Source organism: Lepisosteus platostomus, chromosome 4, assembly GCF_059453375.1.
Source record: "Lepisosteus platostomus isolate fLepPlt1 chromosome 4, fLepPlt1.hap1, whole genome shotgun sequence".
NCBI lineage: Eukaryota > Metazoa > Chordata > Actinopteri > Semionotiformes > Lepisosteidae > Lepisosteus > Lepisosteus platostomus.
In genome coordinates this window covers 75,389,668-75,404,387 of record NC_142614.1, presented here as the reverse complement: position 1 = coordinate 75,404,387, position 14,720 = coordinate 75,389,668, and the positions used below count along the sequence as shown (strand labels likewise).

Here is a 14,720-nt window from a genome sequence, read left to right as displayed (position 1 = left end):
CGCCCTCTCTCACTGATTCACCGCGCTGTGCTGTAGGTTAAAACATTTGGGAAACTGCGAGTTAAATGTGATGTGGATGCACTCATGAAGAAAAAGTCAGCCTGGTTCGTGAAGTGCAAGTGGGATCAGGAGCCTCCTGGCCATCACTGATCCCACAGTTTTCCTCACCAGCTCAGTGCGGCACAGGTAATGAGGACGGAGAGATCAAGTAGGAATAAACTAAAATGCAGGGAAAAAACGAAAGCATCTCATTACGTCTGCAAAGCTTTTAGGCGGTTACTTTATTTTCTGTCACAGAAAATCCCTGCAGTCAGTCGGCTGGGCTAAGTAGCGATAATAAGATGCCCCCGTTTTTCCCCGGGACGTGCTCGGCGTGAGATGGGGGGGAGTGATTCCTTCAGCTGATCAGCCTGTGTCCGGGCCTGAAGTCGGCTTCGGAAACAAACAAAAAAGGCCGTCACTCCCCGCGGGAAAGGCCAGCGGCCTCCCTGACGCAGCTGCGGGCTGTGTTTAATGGACGCTAATGGCCGCCCGGGGGAGTGACCCCCGTGGAAGAGGTGGCGGGCACCCCCTGCACCCCCTGTTACCTGCCGAAAAGCCCGGCTGCGGAGCAGGAGCTGTTAGCATTCCACTTTCATGATGACATTTCACAGCCTTCCCATTTAAAGCCCCCCGACCGGATTGTCCGCGAGGAGAGGGTGGGCACGAAATGTTATTTAGAGCGCTGATAAAAGGTGAGCGGCTCTAAGATGACAGCGAGTCATAAGGCCGGTGCTGTGACATTAATTTTCTCCATAACAGAGATGGAATAAGACGTCATGGTGACAGGCTGTCAGTCAGCCTGGCCCCTGCACAGAGCCGAGCCACAGGACCGCGCACTGCTTCTCCTGTAATAGAGCTGAACTGCAGCGCAGCCCCTGACAGCTGCCGCCGCCGAGCCGCGAGAAATATATTATACAGCCTTTCATTAAAAAAATAAAGAGGACTCATCTCGAGAGCATTTCAATCTCTCTCCCCGTCTATCGAGAGGTCTGAAAGGGATTCGCAGCAAATCAGAAATTCCTCTGCTATGGAAATTTTCAGGCTTCAGAAATCATCCAGGTTTTGAGGCCATCCCCAATAATCATAAGTAACAAGCCTCTGTATCTACTGATAAATCATGTATTAAAGTTATGTGATGTTTTTTTTTCCCTTTTTTTTCTTTCCAAGCTCCTCGACAATAATATCACATGTAACAGGCCCGGGCTGTCAGAGTTTATAATAAATTAAGTCGGTAGCCTAGCTCCGACTTGAAAATTCAAATTATAATTACTCCTCTGAGTGTCTAAGAGGGTTATTGCCAGAAAGAAAAATAAATTGAAGGAACTGAATTGCAGTGCTTTAAAGAGATACTGTTGTAGCTTTCTTCTCCGTGTGTGAAGTGGTTGTGTGCACCTGCATATACAGTACATTTATATGCGATTAGTTGTGTAGTCATGTACAGAATTATTTGTATGTTTGTCTGCTGGTGGACGTTTATAGGCTTAAATAAAAGTTGAACATGGATATTACCACATAACATAGAAATGTGTCAATTAAGGAGATACTGTATACTTCCTTGTAGCAGGTGTCTCATTGTTTTAGAAAACGGATTTCACAGCTTATCCTCTTGAACATACAGCAGAGCTAAATGATATTTATTGTACAATTCAAAATGAAAGGATTAAAAAACACAAATATACTGAAAGGTGGTAGATGTGCAACAAATGAGTATTGGAATCAGTAGTATTTGTTGCATTTTAATGCCTCAGTATATATTACTGAGGCATGAATATTTATATTAAAATATAAATCAATAACCACCCATAACCTACTGCAGGATTAAGCATCTCCCCAATACAGGAATTATCCATGACTCACTTCCATGGACAAATACTCACACTCTCACAGTGAACAGTCCACCCATATTAAAATCCACTTGAACACAGAGTCATTTCAGCTTGAGCAGAGACAAGCATAAAGTCAATAGACATCTCACAGTCTGGCCTTGTGGCTGATGCAGTGACACAACCACCAAGGAGCTGGCTGTACTCCGGGCATCTCGGGCTCAATTCCCTGTTTTCAGGGATGCGCATTGTGATGCAGCAGGGTTGCATGTAAATATTTACTGGGATTTTCTGAGTCGGCGCTTCAGGGATCCAGAGTTCTCCATCCAGAATCACATGAGACGCACATTCAGTCTGACAGCAGTGTCATTTCAGGCACAGTGCAGTCTTCCACACTAAGCTGGTATATTCCATTTACAATCAAGTCTTTTTATTTAATTATCATTGTTTGCCATCTGTGTTATTCACCCTAGCAAATGTGTTTCACACTCTCTGAATGTTGCACCAGGTTGCGGAGTGTAGCTTTGTCTTTGGTGCCTACAGTAACCAAGAATTGAACATACAGGAAAGAGCAGACAGGAACATGAGAGTGGGAAAAGTCAGTCGGTCCAGGTGTCAGTTAGAGACCTATAGTATAGTGCTGTATACACTGTAGTAGCAATACGAAGACTTGAAACTGCCTTCACATTTACCAGGCGGGGGATGCAATGACTCTGCGACCAGGGTTAAGGCTAAACCCTCAGTTAGACTACTGGTTAATTCCAGGAGATATAGTGATGTCTTGCAAAGACAACTTAAGAGATTTGCATCTTTATTTAGTGTAGAACCTACTGTAGTGTACTCAGAAGGGCCTTTCAGGCCCAGTGTTATGACAGTGTGAGCCTAGGCACCAGTTCTGAATCAGACTGTCCTAATTTCACTGGTGGAAATTAAAAGGAAGCACATTGCGGACTGGAAATAAGCGACACTTGTTTTACACAAAGGGCCCAACCATGTAAAACAATTTTTTTCACTGGGACTGTTTTAGGCTCAGCTGGTCTAGATCTTTAGGCCAGTAAGCTGCTAGCCGAACAACCTGCCATCTGTTTACTTCTTAAAAATCATTGACTTGTTCAAGCAAAAACAGATAATATCTGCAATGTTAGAATCTTTCTAAAAAATCCATTCTTAGGAATGTCCTTTTAGGTTTTCAGACATTGATTATAGCCCATGTATTTTTCTTACTGTCAAATGCGAACACTTAAATTCCTGTCAGTCTGATTAGGAGAGCGCAGGCCATCCACATCAACAGGTCTGCTGTGGGGTCATCGTCCATACAGTTCTGAATCACAGACTGGCACAGTGACAGGCTCGTAATCATGGTTCTTGAGCCAAGAAAACAGGTGCTCTTGTGGCTTTAGAAAATACGTCAGGGTCTAAGTTAGTGTGGACTGCAGTCATGCGCCGTGTGAAGGCCGATGATGCACTTTAAGACATCATGTGACTTGGTGCTGCGTGGAGCAAATTCACTGCCCTCAGGCAAACTGTGAGCATCTTGATCAAGATGAGCATCTTAATCAACTCACAGCTGTCCAGACAAGAGACACCAGATACATTTGGAGTGTCCTACACTGACACTGACACTGACACAGGCTGTAGGAACAAAACCTCTTGTCTTCAACAGAGAATAAACCTGTTACAAGTCTTCAGCATCCTCAAAGACACTGACAAAGTTAACCCAGCGGCTGACATCCATCTCTGGGGAGGGCCTTGCTTTGACTAACACACTTTGCTTTTTTCATGTCTCCAGCGCTTAACAAAGGCAGTGCACAGCCAGGCCTTGATGTCAGTCCGGCTCTCGATCGCACAGAAATAATATTTTTCCAGCCATTTAGAGCTGTGAGAAATATTGATACATATTGTGGCTAAAGTTTCTTAGCAGCAGTAAGGGCAGGCTGGTGCAATGGTTAATCCACATGTTTCATGAGGTCCTTAATTTGCATGCCTGTTTTAATACTTTTATTTCATAATCCCTAAACAGCTGCAGCTAACGCTTTGTAAAAATAATTTCTCTTGTTCGTGTTGTCAAACTCCAATAAGCACAGACCGGTGATATTGCAGGTGAAGTTCGAGTGTGGATGTGGAACGGTGTCCAGTGTCTTGAGGCTGATGGAGAGAAAGGGCTGCCCATGTTCAGAGCTGCCCAGTCAGAGTGTGAGTGCCGCTCCTTCATGTGGGGGTCTTCATGCACTGGGGACCCTGCAGTAGCTGCAGGCAGCCTGGCCCCAGAGCTCCCCAGCGCACTGCCCATGACTGGTGTCTCTCAGAGGGGGTGAGAGACAGAGCTGCCCCCGAGACAGTGATACAGAAAGCACAGGGTGGACAGGGGCAAAACTGGAATCACTCCTGTCAGCTGGGGCACACAGATCTTCCACAGATCTTTAAAAGACCCGACCGAGGCTCCTGTTGTTGATGTGATATCAATGTATCACAGGAAATAGCAACACCCAGGAATGAAGAGTGTTGCACATTGTTTACGGAGTGATTGTAACCCCGAGGCTGTGGGGCAAGAGAGGGGTGACCCAGCATGAGGGGGGATGCAGAAAGACGAATGCGGAGGAGAGAAGGGGCAGTGATGCAGTATTCATGGTATAAATTGAGGAAATGATGTTGGGAATAATTATTAAAATAATGAATTGCGACAGCTTAGGCCACCATGGCTGCTGTTACCCCTACCAAACTTTCATTCAGTACCGGGGGAATAAAGGGCCAAATTTCGGGAGGTCGGACTGCACAAGATCTGGGATTCGCATTCCCCTAATGTTGCACACTGTGGTATGGGATGTTTAATGACAGACCAAGGAGTCACGGTGACTGTGTCCTTGGTGTCCATACTGGGGCCTTGGTTTAGGAACGATATGTCTCTCAGCCTTCAATCTTCATGCCATCTCTTCCAAGCAGACTTAAAGGAATAACTCAGACTTACAGTAATTTTCGAAAGTTTTGCCCGATGCCTTATTCATTTTATCATGATGTGGGAAAATAATAGTCTGCATCTGCAAAACAGAAACATGTTAGCGTCTCAAAGACTATAGAATAATTTTCTTTTTTTAATAGTTATGTTTTTTAAAAATATTATTTTAATAGTGCAGCAGAGCTGAGCTGCAGAAAGTTAACTTTGTAAATGTGTCTAATTAAGAGCTCCAAACAGGACCAAGCAGCGTGTGGAGGAACAGGAATTTCATCTTTTACCTGCCGTTATCCATGAGCTTTCTCCCACACACAGGGAGTCTCCCACAGCTACTGGAGCCTTAATACGACGAGTGCTTCAGAGAGCAGATCCATTAAGTGATACAGTATGTTAATACAGTCTAACACCCTTACACAAGCAGGGCGGATAAAATCAACTGCATCCGGCTTTAACCAATACGTCTGCTTAAACAGAAACGGCCTCCAGGATCAGGTCAAGTAAAAAAAAAATCTTTGGTTGTCTTTTGCACAAATAAAATGAACACTGCACAATTAAACACATTTATTTTTTCATCTTTTGTCCATTTAACGTTATCTGGAGCAATATTAGTAATTAACATTTTTTCTTCCAATGTAATATTCACTTTAGATTTAATATTCCCTACAAACTCTTGTGGCATGAATCACCCTCCAGCTGCTACGAGTGTGTGGGAACGTGCTCTGTTAAAGCCTCACGGCACTCATCCCTCAGGTGACGAATACTCGGGACAAGACCTGCTCTTATTACCTTTATTTTGCTGCGAGAACTGTTTTCCATTGAATCACACAGCCTGTCAGTTATTGTCGTGCCTCAGCAGAGGTGTCATTCATCTGGTACACTTGAAATATCTCCTGGTTCAGCTGAAATGTTTCACACAAAAACAGGAGAGGTTTTAGAGAAAAAAGTCCTTCAAATTGTCAAGCCCGATTAGTTGTAAAAAAAACTGTTTAGTGACATCTAGCTTAATACAGTACCATATTGCAGTTGGTGGTTCATCCGCTCTTTGATGCTGAAACTAGGGCTAGGAGATTAGTCTATATGATCCATACCGCACTCTGCAGGATGACCTCGGGTCCGAGTGGCTGTTTGTGTTGCCTTATTTTATGTAAAAACATCTTCTGCAGCACAGCCCTGGAAAAATCACCATCGTGCTCATTCTATATTTTAGTACAGAATATTGCTACAGTGTGTTTGGTTCTGTATAGCACCTTAATTGTGTCTTTGCCAGAAACCTAACAAAGCACATGGCATGGCCTGCATTCTGGGGCAATAGTAAATTCTGACACTCTATGGTATCTTTTTCATTAGTCTTCTGTCATCTTTTTTTGTGATGCTTGATGGGAATCTGGTGTGGAATAGTGCATAAGGGCATAGGGCAGGAGTCTGTCAATGGCTCCTAGTCAATGCATGTGAACAACTTTCCCTCTCTTGGCAGCTGCTTAGGAAACTTGTCTACTTAGTAAACAGGATCTACGTATTGCTATCTATTGCTATGTATATTTGCTTATTGTATTTGAATTCAGAAGGTAGCTTAGTCCTTCCATGTCTATAACATTCTACCCATTTATTCTTATAAGACCATTTTTATTTTCATTTTTTGCCTCATACTTGTCAGACTGTATTTGTGTCCACTGCTAGTTAAACCTCCTGCCCCACCTATTTGCCCAGTTTGATTTCCTTTCTGAACAGAAAATCCCTCTTAAGACCAGGTAGAGCAGATTTTCATCAGAGGGCCTCTGTCCCAGAATACAGTGACACACAGAATGGTAATGAGAGGGGCAGCGTGTGACCCACAGCACGCCGTCTCCTGCAGCACGTATATTTTATTCATCGCATGTCTGCGCAGCACATTTCACACTATTTCATCACATTCCATTTCACCTGATTCAGCTTTTCGTGGATCGTGTCTTCCAACATGGCAACCGGCCACATTGTTTCAGAGGTCAGCGCTGTCTGGGCACGTGGGTCCTTCTGATCTGCCGGGTTTCACTGCGGAGTCCAGAAAAGCATACAGCATATCCCCCAGACACTCGGTGCTGTATTATCATATCAGCTCAGACTGGATAACATTATTTCCAGTGGATTTATTAAGCCACATTGATGCATTGTATAGTCTATTCAGCATGCATGTATGTGTGTAGATGCTGCATATAAAGTATTTGTGTAAGTTGTTTTTGGTTGCCTTCCCTGTTTATTTTAACTCTAGCAGTTGCAGATGCTGATATGTACAGTATGTTTCTTGTTTCTGCTGATTTATTTATGCTCAAACATCATTTCTTTATTTGAGGTTCAGCACTGGGATACCATACAGTATATACTGTATGCTGTTGTTTTGTGATGCATTACATATTTATGTTGCTGTAAATGCACTGTGTTTCTCTGACATATCCTGCCTTCTCTTGGGTGGAGTGTGTCAGGATGCTAAGCAGGAATTAGAAGAAGCCTGCTGGGATGGTTCTGTTCCCATGATAGTAACACCTGGCACAATCAGAGTCTTGCCATGCAGGAGAGTGACTTGCAAAAACAGTATCTTGTAATAGTAGCACATGCTTCGCGCTACTGTGTATAATCTCACAACAATCAGCTGTTTCAGGAAATGCTCCTTTTACAGTAGGTTTAATTTCATAAAACATCTCAAGCCAAGCCAAAAACATGATGTGGCTAATAAATAATAATAAAAGTTTGCATTTAAATAGTGCATAATTTAACCCCACCTGGGCGACACACAGCAGCCATTCTGCACCAGCTGTCCCACTGCACTGCAGTTCAGTATGGCAAGCCAAATTTTCAGATATCCCTAAATCTACATTTTGAAGATGCCTTTCAATATCTGAAAATATCTTTAAATGCATTTAGAGATATATTTAAATGATAATGTGACAAGCCCTATATCCATAACTCTTTTGTCAATGTCTTTAATGAATTAAGTGACACCTCTAAATCATTTAAGGATATCCTTACATATTTAAAGATATCTACAAATAATTACAGATTCTTATTATCTTGTCAACCGGGTTGTTAATACCAAATGTTACATGATTTAGAGATACTGTATCTCTAAATGCTCCTTTGCCTTGCCATAGATCAGCTGGGGGGACAGGGGTTGCTTCAGTGGTTGAGTGAAGGGGGGCCTTTTCTGGATCAGTGTTCACGTGCTGCTGCAGACGGTCCTCTCTGTTTCCTCCCCAGAGCCTGGTGAGGTCCTTCCACAACCTGAGGGACGTGGGGATTGTCCAGGTGAAGGTCATCCGGGCAGAGGGGCTGATGGCAGCTGACGTCACAGGTAAACCCGCTGGGCTCGGGAGGGGCTGGGAGTGTGAATTTAGGGCTCACAGGTAAACCCGCTGGGCTCTGGAGGGGCTGGGCGTGTGAATTTAGGGGTCACAGGTAAACCCGCTGGGCTCTGGAGGGGCTGGGCGTGTGAATTTAGGGGTCACAGGTAAACCCGCTGGGCTCTGGAGGGGCTGGGCGTGTGAATTTAGGGGTCACAGATAAACCCGCTGGGCTCTGGAGGGGCTGGGCGTGTGAATTTAGGGCTCACAGGTAAACCCGCTGGGCTCTGGAGGGGCTGGGCGTGTGAATTTAGGGCTCACAGGTAAACCCGCTGGGCTCTGGAGGGGCTGGGCGTGTGAATTTAGGGCTCACAGGTAAACCCGCTGGGCTCTGGAGGGGCTGGGCGTGTGAATTTAGGGGTCACAGATAAACCCGCTGGGCTCTGGAGGGGCTGGGCGTGTGAATTTAGGGCTCACAGGTAAACCCGCTGGGCTCTGGAGGGGCTGGGCGTGTGAATTTAGGGCTCACAGGTAAACCCGCTGGGCTCTGGAGGGGCTGGGCGTGTGAATTTAGGGCTCACAGGTAAACCCGCTGGGCTCTGGAGGGGCTGGGCGTGTGAATTTAGGGCTCACAGGTAAACCCGCTGGGCTCTGGAGGGGCTGGGCGTGTGAATTTAGGGCTCACAGGTAAACCCGCTGGGCTCTGGAGGGGCTGGGAGTGTGAATTTAGGGCTCACAGGTAAACCCGCTGGGCTCTGGAGGGGCTGGGCGTGTGAATTTAGGGCTCACAGGTAAACCCGCTGGGCTCTGGAGGGGCTGGGCGTGTGAATTTAGGGCTCACAGGTAAACCCGCTGGGCTCTGGAGGGGCTGGGCGTGTGAATTTAGGGCTCACAGGTAAACCCGCTGGGCTCTGGAGGGGCTGGGCGTGTGAATTTAGGGCTCACAGGTAAACCCGCTGGGCTCTGGAGGGGCTGGGCGTGTGAATTTAGGGCTCACAGGTAAACCCGCTGGGCCCTGGAGGGGCTGGGAGTGTGAATTTAGGGCTCACAGGTAAACCCGCTGGGCTCTGGAGGGGCTGGGCGTGTGAATTTAGGGCTCACAGGTAAACCCGCTGGGCTCTGGAGGGGCTGGGCGTGTGAATTTAGGGCTCACAGGTAAACCCGCTGGGCTCTGGAGGGGCTGGGCGTGTGAATTTAGGGCTCACAGGTAAACCCGCTGGGCTCTGGAGGGGCTGGGCGTGTGAATTTAGGGCTCACAGGTAAACCCGCTGGGCTCTGGAGGGGCTGGGCGTGTGAATTTAGGGCTCACAGGTAAACCCGCTGGGCTCTGGAGGGGCTGGGCGTGTGAATTTAGGGCTCACAGGTAAACCCGCTGGGCTCTGGAGGGGCTGGGCGTGTGAATTTAGGGCTCACAGGTAAACCCGCTGGGCTCTGGAGGGGCTGGGCGTGTGAATTTAGGGCTCACAGGTAAACCCGCTGGGCTCTGGAGGGGCTGGGCGTGTGAATTTAGGGCTCACAGGTAAACCCGCTGGGCTCTGGAGGGGCTGGGCGTGTGAATTTAGGGCTCACAGGTAAACCCGCTGGGCTCTGGAGGGGCTGGGCGTGTGAATTTAGGGCTCACAGGTAAACCCGCTGGGCTCTGGAGGGGCTGGGCGTGTGAATTTAGGGCTCACAGGTAAACCCGCTGGGCTCGGGAGGGGCTGGGCGTGTGAATTTAGGGCTCACAGGTAAACCCGCTGGGCTCTGGAGGGGCTGGGCGTGTGAATTTAGGGCTCACAGGTAAACCCGCTGGGCTCTGGAGGGGCTGGGAGTGTGAATTTAGGGCTCACAGGTAAACCCGCTGGGCTCTGGAGGGGCTGGGAGTGTGAATTTAGGGCTCACAGGTAAACCCGCTGGGCTCTGGAGGGGCTGGGAGTGTGAATTTAGGGCTCACAGGTAAACCCGCTGGGCTCTGGAGGGGCTGGGAGTGTGAATTTAGGGCTCACAGGTAAACCCGCTGGGCTCTGGAGGGGCTGGGCGTGTGAATTTAGGGCTCACAGGTAAACCCGCTGGGCTCTGGAGGGGCTGGGCGTGTGAATTTAGGGCTCACAGGTAAACCCGCTGGGCTCTGGAGGGGCTGGGCGTGTGAATTTAGGGCTCACAGGTAAACCCGCTGGGCTCTGGAGGGGCTGGGCGTGTGAATTTAGGGCTCACAGGTAAACCCGCTGGGCTCTGGAGGGGCTGGGCGTGTGAATTTAGGGCTCACAGGTAAACCCGCTGGGCTCTGGAGGGGCTGGGCGTGTGAATTTAGGGCTCACAGGTAAACCCGCTGGGCTCTGGAGGGGCTGGGCGTGTGAATTTAGGGCTCACAGGTAAACCCGCTGGGCTCTGGAGGGGCTGGGCGTGTGAATTTAGGGCTCACAGGTAAACCCGCTGGGCTCTGGAGGGGCTGGGCGTGTGAATTTAGGGGTCACAGGTAAACCCGCTGGGCTCTGGAGGGGCTGGGAGTGTGAATTTAGGGCTCACAGGTAAACCCGCTGGGCTCTGGAGGGGCTGGGCGTGTGAATTTAGGGGTCACAGGTAAACCCGCTGGGCTCTGGAGGGGCTGGGAGTGTGAATTTAGGGGTCACAGGTCAGCAATTTAGCCTCTGGCTTTCTTACCTGATATCTCTGCTGGTGCTGTATGTACCGAAGGGCAGGAACTCACAAAGACACGGTGGCAGTTCTCTGCCCTGTCTGCGTGAATGGATTACAGTGCCAGTCCGTATTTTTCTGAGCTCTGGAATCGCTGAGTTCATACTGTTTGTCTTGTCACTTGAAAGAGTGTTAAACTTTTCTTTGCATTGCTTTTTTAAAGATTGTTCAATGGTATTTATTGCTTACGCGCAGGTCACATCAAAAAGTGTTTTCGAAGAGTAGTTAAAAATGGCATTTTCTGAATGTGTGTAGCTCATCTGGAGCTCTCCACAGCCAATGAGACCACAGAAAGGTCACGATTACTGTATGTGCCTGGCTCTGCTCTGGACATCACAGCAGAGTGTATGTGAGGCCAAACTGAAACACCAGATGTCAGCAGAAGGAATGCAAATGATGCCATACGTGAAATGGGAGTGAGAATCCCAATTTAGACACACGTTGTGCTTCACAATATCAGGATAGTGGCTAAAACAGGTCTTGAGTATGAACTACTGCGCCCTCCAACTGCAATTGTCCCCCTCCAGTGATGTTCCGACCTGTTGAATTACAGATGATGAATTAGGTATTAATTAATTAAGGGTATTAATCCATCCATCATGTCTTCTGTATGTCAGTACTCCATGCAGATCTCATTAAGCACCGCCCCTTAATGTGTGGAATATGAAGAAGACCTGCATTCTGTGATCTAAGCAGGCAATTTGGATAGTATACATTAATAAGTTCCATTAGATAGACAGGTGCCTGACCTCTGAGAGCCTTGTTAGTAAGTAGAAGGATTTTGAAGTCCGCCCTGTACCTGACCTGAAGCCAATGAAGAGAGCTACTGTAAGTATGGGGGTTATATCGTCGTACTTTCTGCTCCTGGTAACAATTCCAGCTGCTGCATTCTGAATTCGCTGTAAGGTGTTAAGAGTGATGGGTGCTCCCTGATAGTAGGGCATTGCAGTAGTCTAACCTGCTGTATACAAGAGCATGTATTAATTTCTCTGTCTTGAGTGGAGAGAAACTGCAAAAAAAATCCCTTTGTAAAGGAAATACCATAAGATTAAACACTTCACAGTATTCTTTCTTCAGTGCTCTTTGTTTTGCCATATTAAAGCAGTTTTACAGTGCAAAGGCCCAGGCCTTATTTAACGGCTTTTGCAAACGATATTCTGGAAGAAAACAAAACACCTTGTGTGAGATTGCAGCCATAACAGATCTGTTAAACAGCAGCAGCAAAACTGCGCCTGAGTGAGGAAGATCTGTTAATTGGTGGATTTGTCATGTAAAGATGGCTTCATGAAACTAGGTGGCCTCATTGCTAAATATGTCCAGTGATGAAACTGTAGTGCTGAAGGACACGATCCTAAATTCATGCTGACTTCTATTACTGAAAATCTCTGAATTTCTTCATAACTACTACTGAAATTACTAAAAACACCTTTCAGATAATGTTCTGATAAAACTGTATTTTCTTCTAGTGTGGCTCATACAAAAAAAAACCACTTCAATGGTACCTAATCAGGATTGAAGGGGGGCATTCCTTGTCCCAGAAGTGAAAAGAAATTTCTCCTCTCATCCTCAGAATTGTAGGTATTTTTTCCCCTTTGTTGTAACACATTCAATTAGAAACACGGTGTATTAACTCCCTGTGAATAAAAGGGCAATTCTGAATGCTTTTGAATGAGGTGGTATGAAAAAGCACAAATTAGTTTTTAATGAAACCCTCAGTCCTTTCACTTTGTAGGGAGCCTGAGAGCCTTTGTCTGACTGAATGCCACCATCCAGGCCTGGCTTTATTGAAGCCCATAATAAACTGTTGATTGCAGAGGGCATCTTTTCTTTGCTTTCTTTTTGAGAAAACCTCTCCCTCAGAGGCACAGTATTGGGCAGAGCAGCTTGGATTGGGAAGGTTAATGGAGATGAAAGGAGATTAGCAGTTGCAGTTAGGTCCTCGGTCTGCCACGGCCAAACACCCCCGCACACGGGGATACACTGGAGTCCTGGGGCGCTGGAGTGGAGGGAGGGTGTTCGGGGCTCGAGTCCGAGCTAACCCTTTCAGCACCTCCACACCTCCACACTGCTTCTCACTGCAAGGGTGGGTGTGTGTGGGCATCTGTCTGTATGTGTGTGGGTGTGTGTGGGCATCTGTCTGTATGTGTGTGGGTGTGTGTGGGCATCTGTCTGTATGTGTGTGGGTGTGTGTGGGTGTGGGTGTGGGCATCTGTCTGTATGTGTGTGGGTGTGTGTGGGCATCTGTCTGTATGTGTGTGGGTGTGGGTGGGTATCTGTCTGTATGTGTGTGGGTGTGGGTGGGTATCTGTCTGTACAGTATGTGTGTGGGTATCTGTATGTGTGTGGGTGTGGGTGGGTATCTGTATGTGTGTGGGTGTGGGTGGGCATCTGTCTGTATGTGTGTGGGTGTGTGTGGGCATCTGTCTGTATGTGTGTGGGTGTGTGTGGGCATCTGTCTGTATGTGTGTGGGTGTGTGTGGGCATCTGTCTGTATGTGTGTGGGTGTGTGTGGGCATCTGTCTGTATGTGTGTGGGTGTGTGTGGGCATCTGTCTGTGTGTGTGGGTGTGTGTGGGCATCTGTCTGTATGTGTGTGGGTGTGTGTGGGCATCTGTCTGTACAGTATGTGTGTGGGTATCTGTATGTGTGTGGGTGTGTGTGGGTATCTGTATGTGTGTGGGTGTGGGTGGGTATCTGTCTGTACAGTATGTGTGTGGGTATCTGTATGTGTGTGGGTGTGTGTGGGTATCTGTATGTGTGTGGGTGGGTGTGGGCATCTGTCTGTATGTGTGTGGGTGTGTGTGGGCATCTGTCTGTGTGTGTGGGTGTGTGTGGGCATCTGTCTGTATGTGTGTGGGTGTGTGTGGGCATCTGTCTGTACAGTATGTGTGTGGGTATCTGTATGTGTGTGGGTGTGTGTGGGTATCTGTATGTGTGTGGGTGTGGGTGGGTATCTGTCTGTACAGTATGTGTGTGGGTATCTGTATGTGTGTGGGTGTGTGTGGGTATCTGTATGTGTGTGGGTGTGTGTGGGTATCTGTATGTGTGTGGGTGTGTGTGGGTATCTGTATGTGTGTGGGTGTGGGTGGGCAATGGGATGTTGGGAGGTAGTGTGTGTGGGTGGGTCAGGATGTGTGTGTGGGTGGGAAAGGGTGTGTGAATGGAGGTGTGTGGGTGTGTGTGTGGATGTAGGTGGAGTGGTGGTGTGTGGGTGTGAGGGGGAGGTTGTGGGTGGGTCAGGGTGTGTGTTGGTGGGTGCATGTGTGGGTAAGGGGGTGTTGGTGTGGGTGTTTCAGTAGGGGAGGGTGTGTGTGGGTGTACGTTACTATCACTGAGAGAAAAAAACTGAGAGAAAATGTCCCCACAAACACAGCAACTCTGGACAAATGGATGAGGTGAGCAAGTGTCCACATCCTCATCTTTCTTTTAAAAAAGCAAACAGAGTCTTCTGTAAAATCGAAAAGTGATAGAAAATATTTGTGTCTGTGCCCTCCCTGCACTGCATTTTGTCTGGATGGAGCACATGCTCGTCAGCAAAAACGGGACGAGAGCCGATGAGAATTGCTCACAAGGATGGGAACACAATCGCCAGTGTATGAGTGTGCAGAGCTTGCAGGCACCACGGGCAGAATGTATGTTTGTAATTATCTGGGAGCAGTTCGCTTTTCAGATAATTTTTGTGAAACAGTCTTGTAAGACCGACAAGTCATTAAATCCCTTTGTTTCAACTTGTAATATACAGTATAAATGAGATTCCACAGGGTGTGTGCGTTGTAGCAGTGTGATGTGACCTGGTATGAGATATAATGACTATAATCACAGAGAGATGTGATTGCAGCACTCCTGGTCTCTCACTTGTCTTCAGTTCAACTTTGCTCCTGATAATTTTTTTAGGTGTCAGCATTAGCTTTTGTGTTGAAAG

General features: G+C 47.3%; 1 protein-coding gene across 10 annotated transcripts in view; it reads left to right on the top strand.

The window, feature by feature from the left end:
• mctp1a (multiple C2 domains, transmembrane 1a) overlaps positions 1-14,720 on the top strand; it is a 197,432-nt gene that overhangs the window by 96,835 nt on the left and 85,877 nt on the right. For all 10 annotated transcript variants that reach the window (XR_015936135.1, XM_088630700.1, XM_088630701.1 and 7 more), the window contains one exon: positions 8,044-8,137. Coding sequence is in view for 9 of the 10 variants with exons in the window: in XM_088630700.1 (XP_088486826.1) it covers positions 8,044-8,137 (94 nt within the window). In the remaining variant the exon portion in view is untranslated. The remainder of the gene's footprint in view (positions 1-8,043; positions 8,138-14,720) is intronic.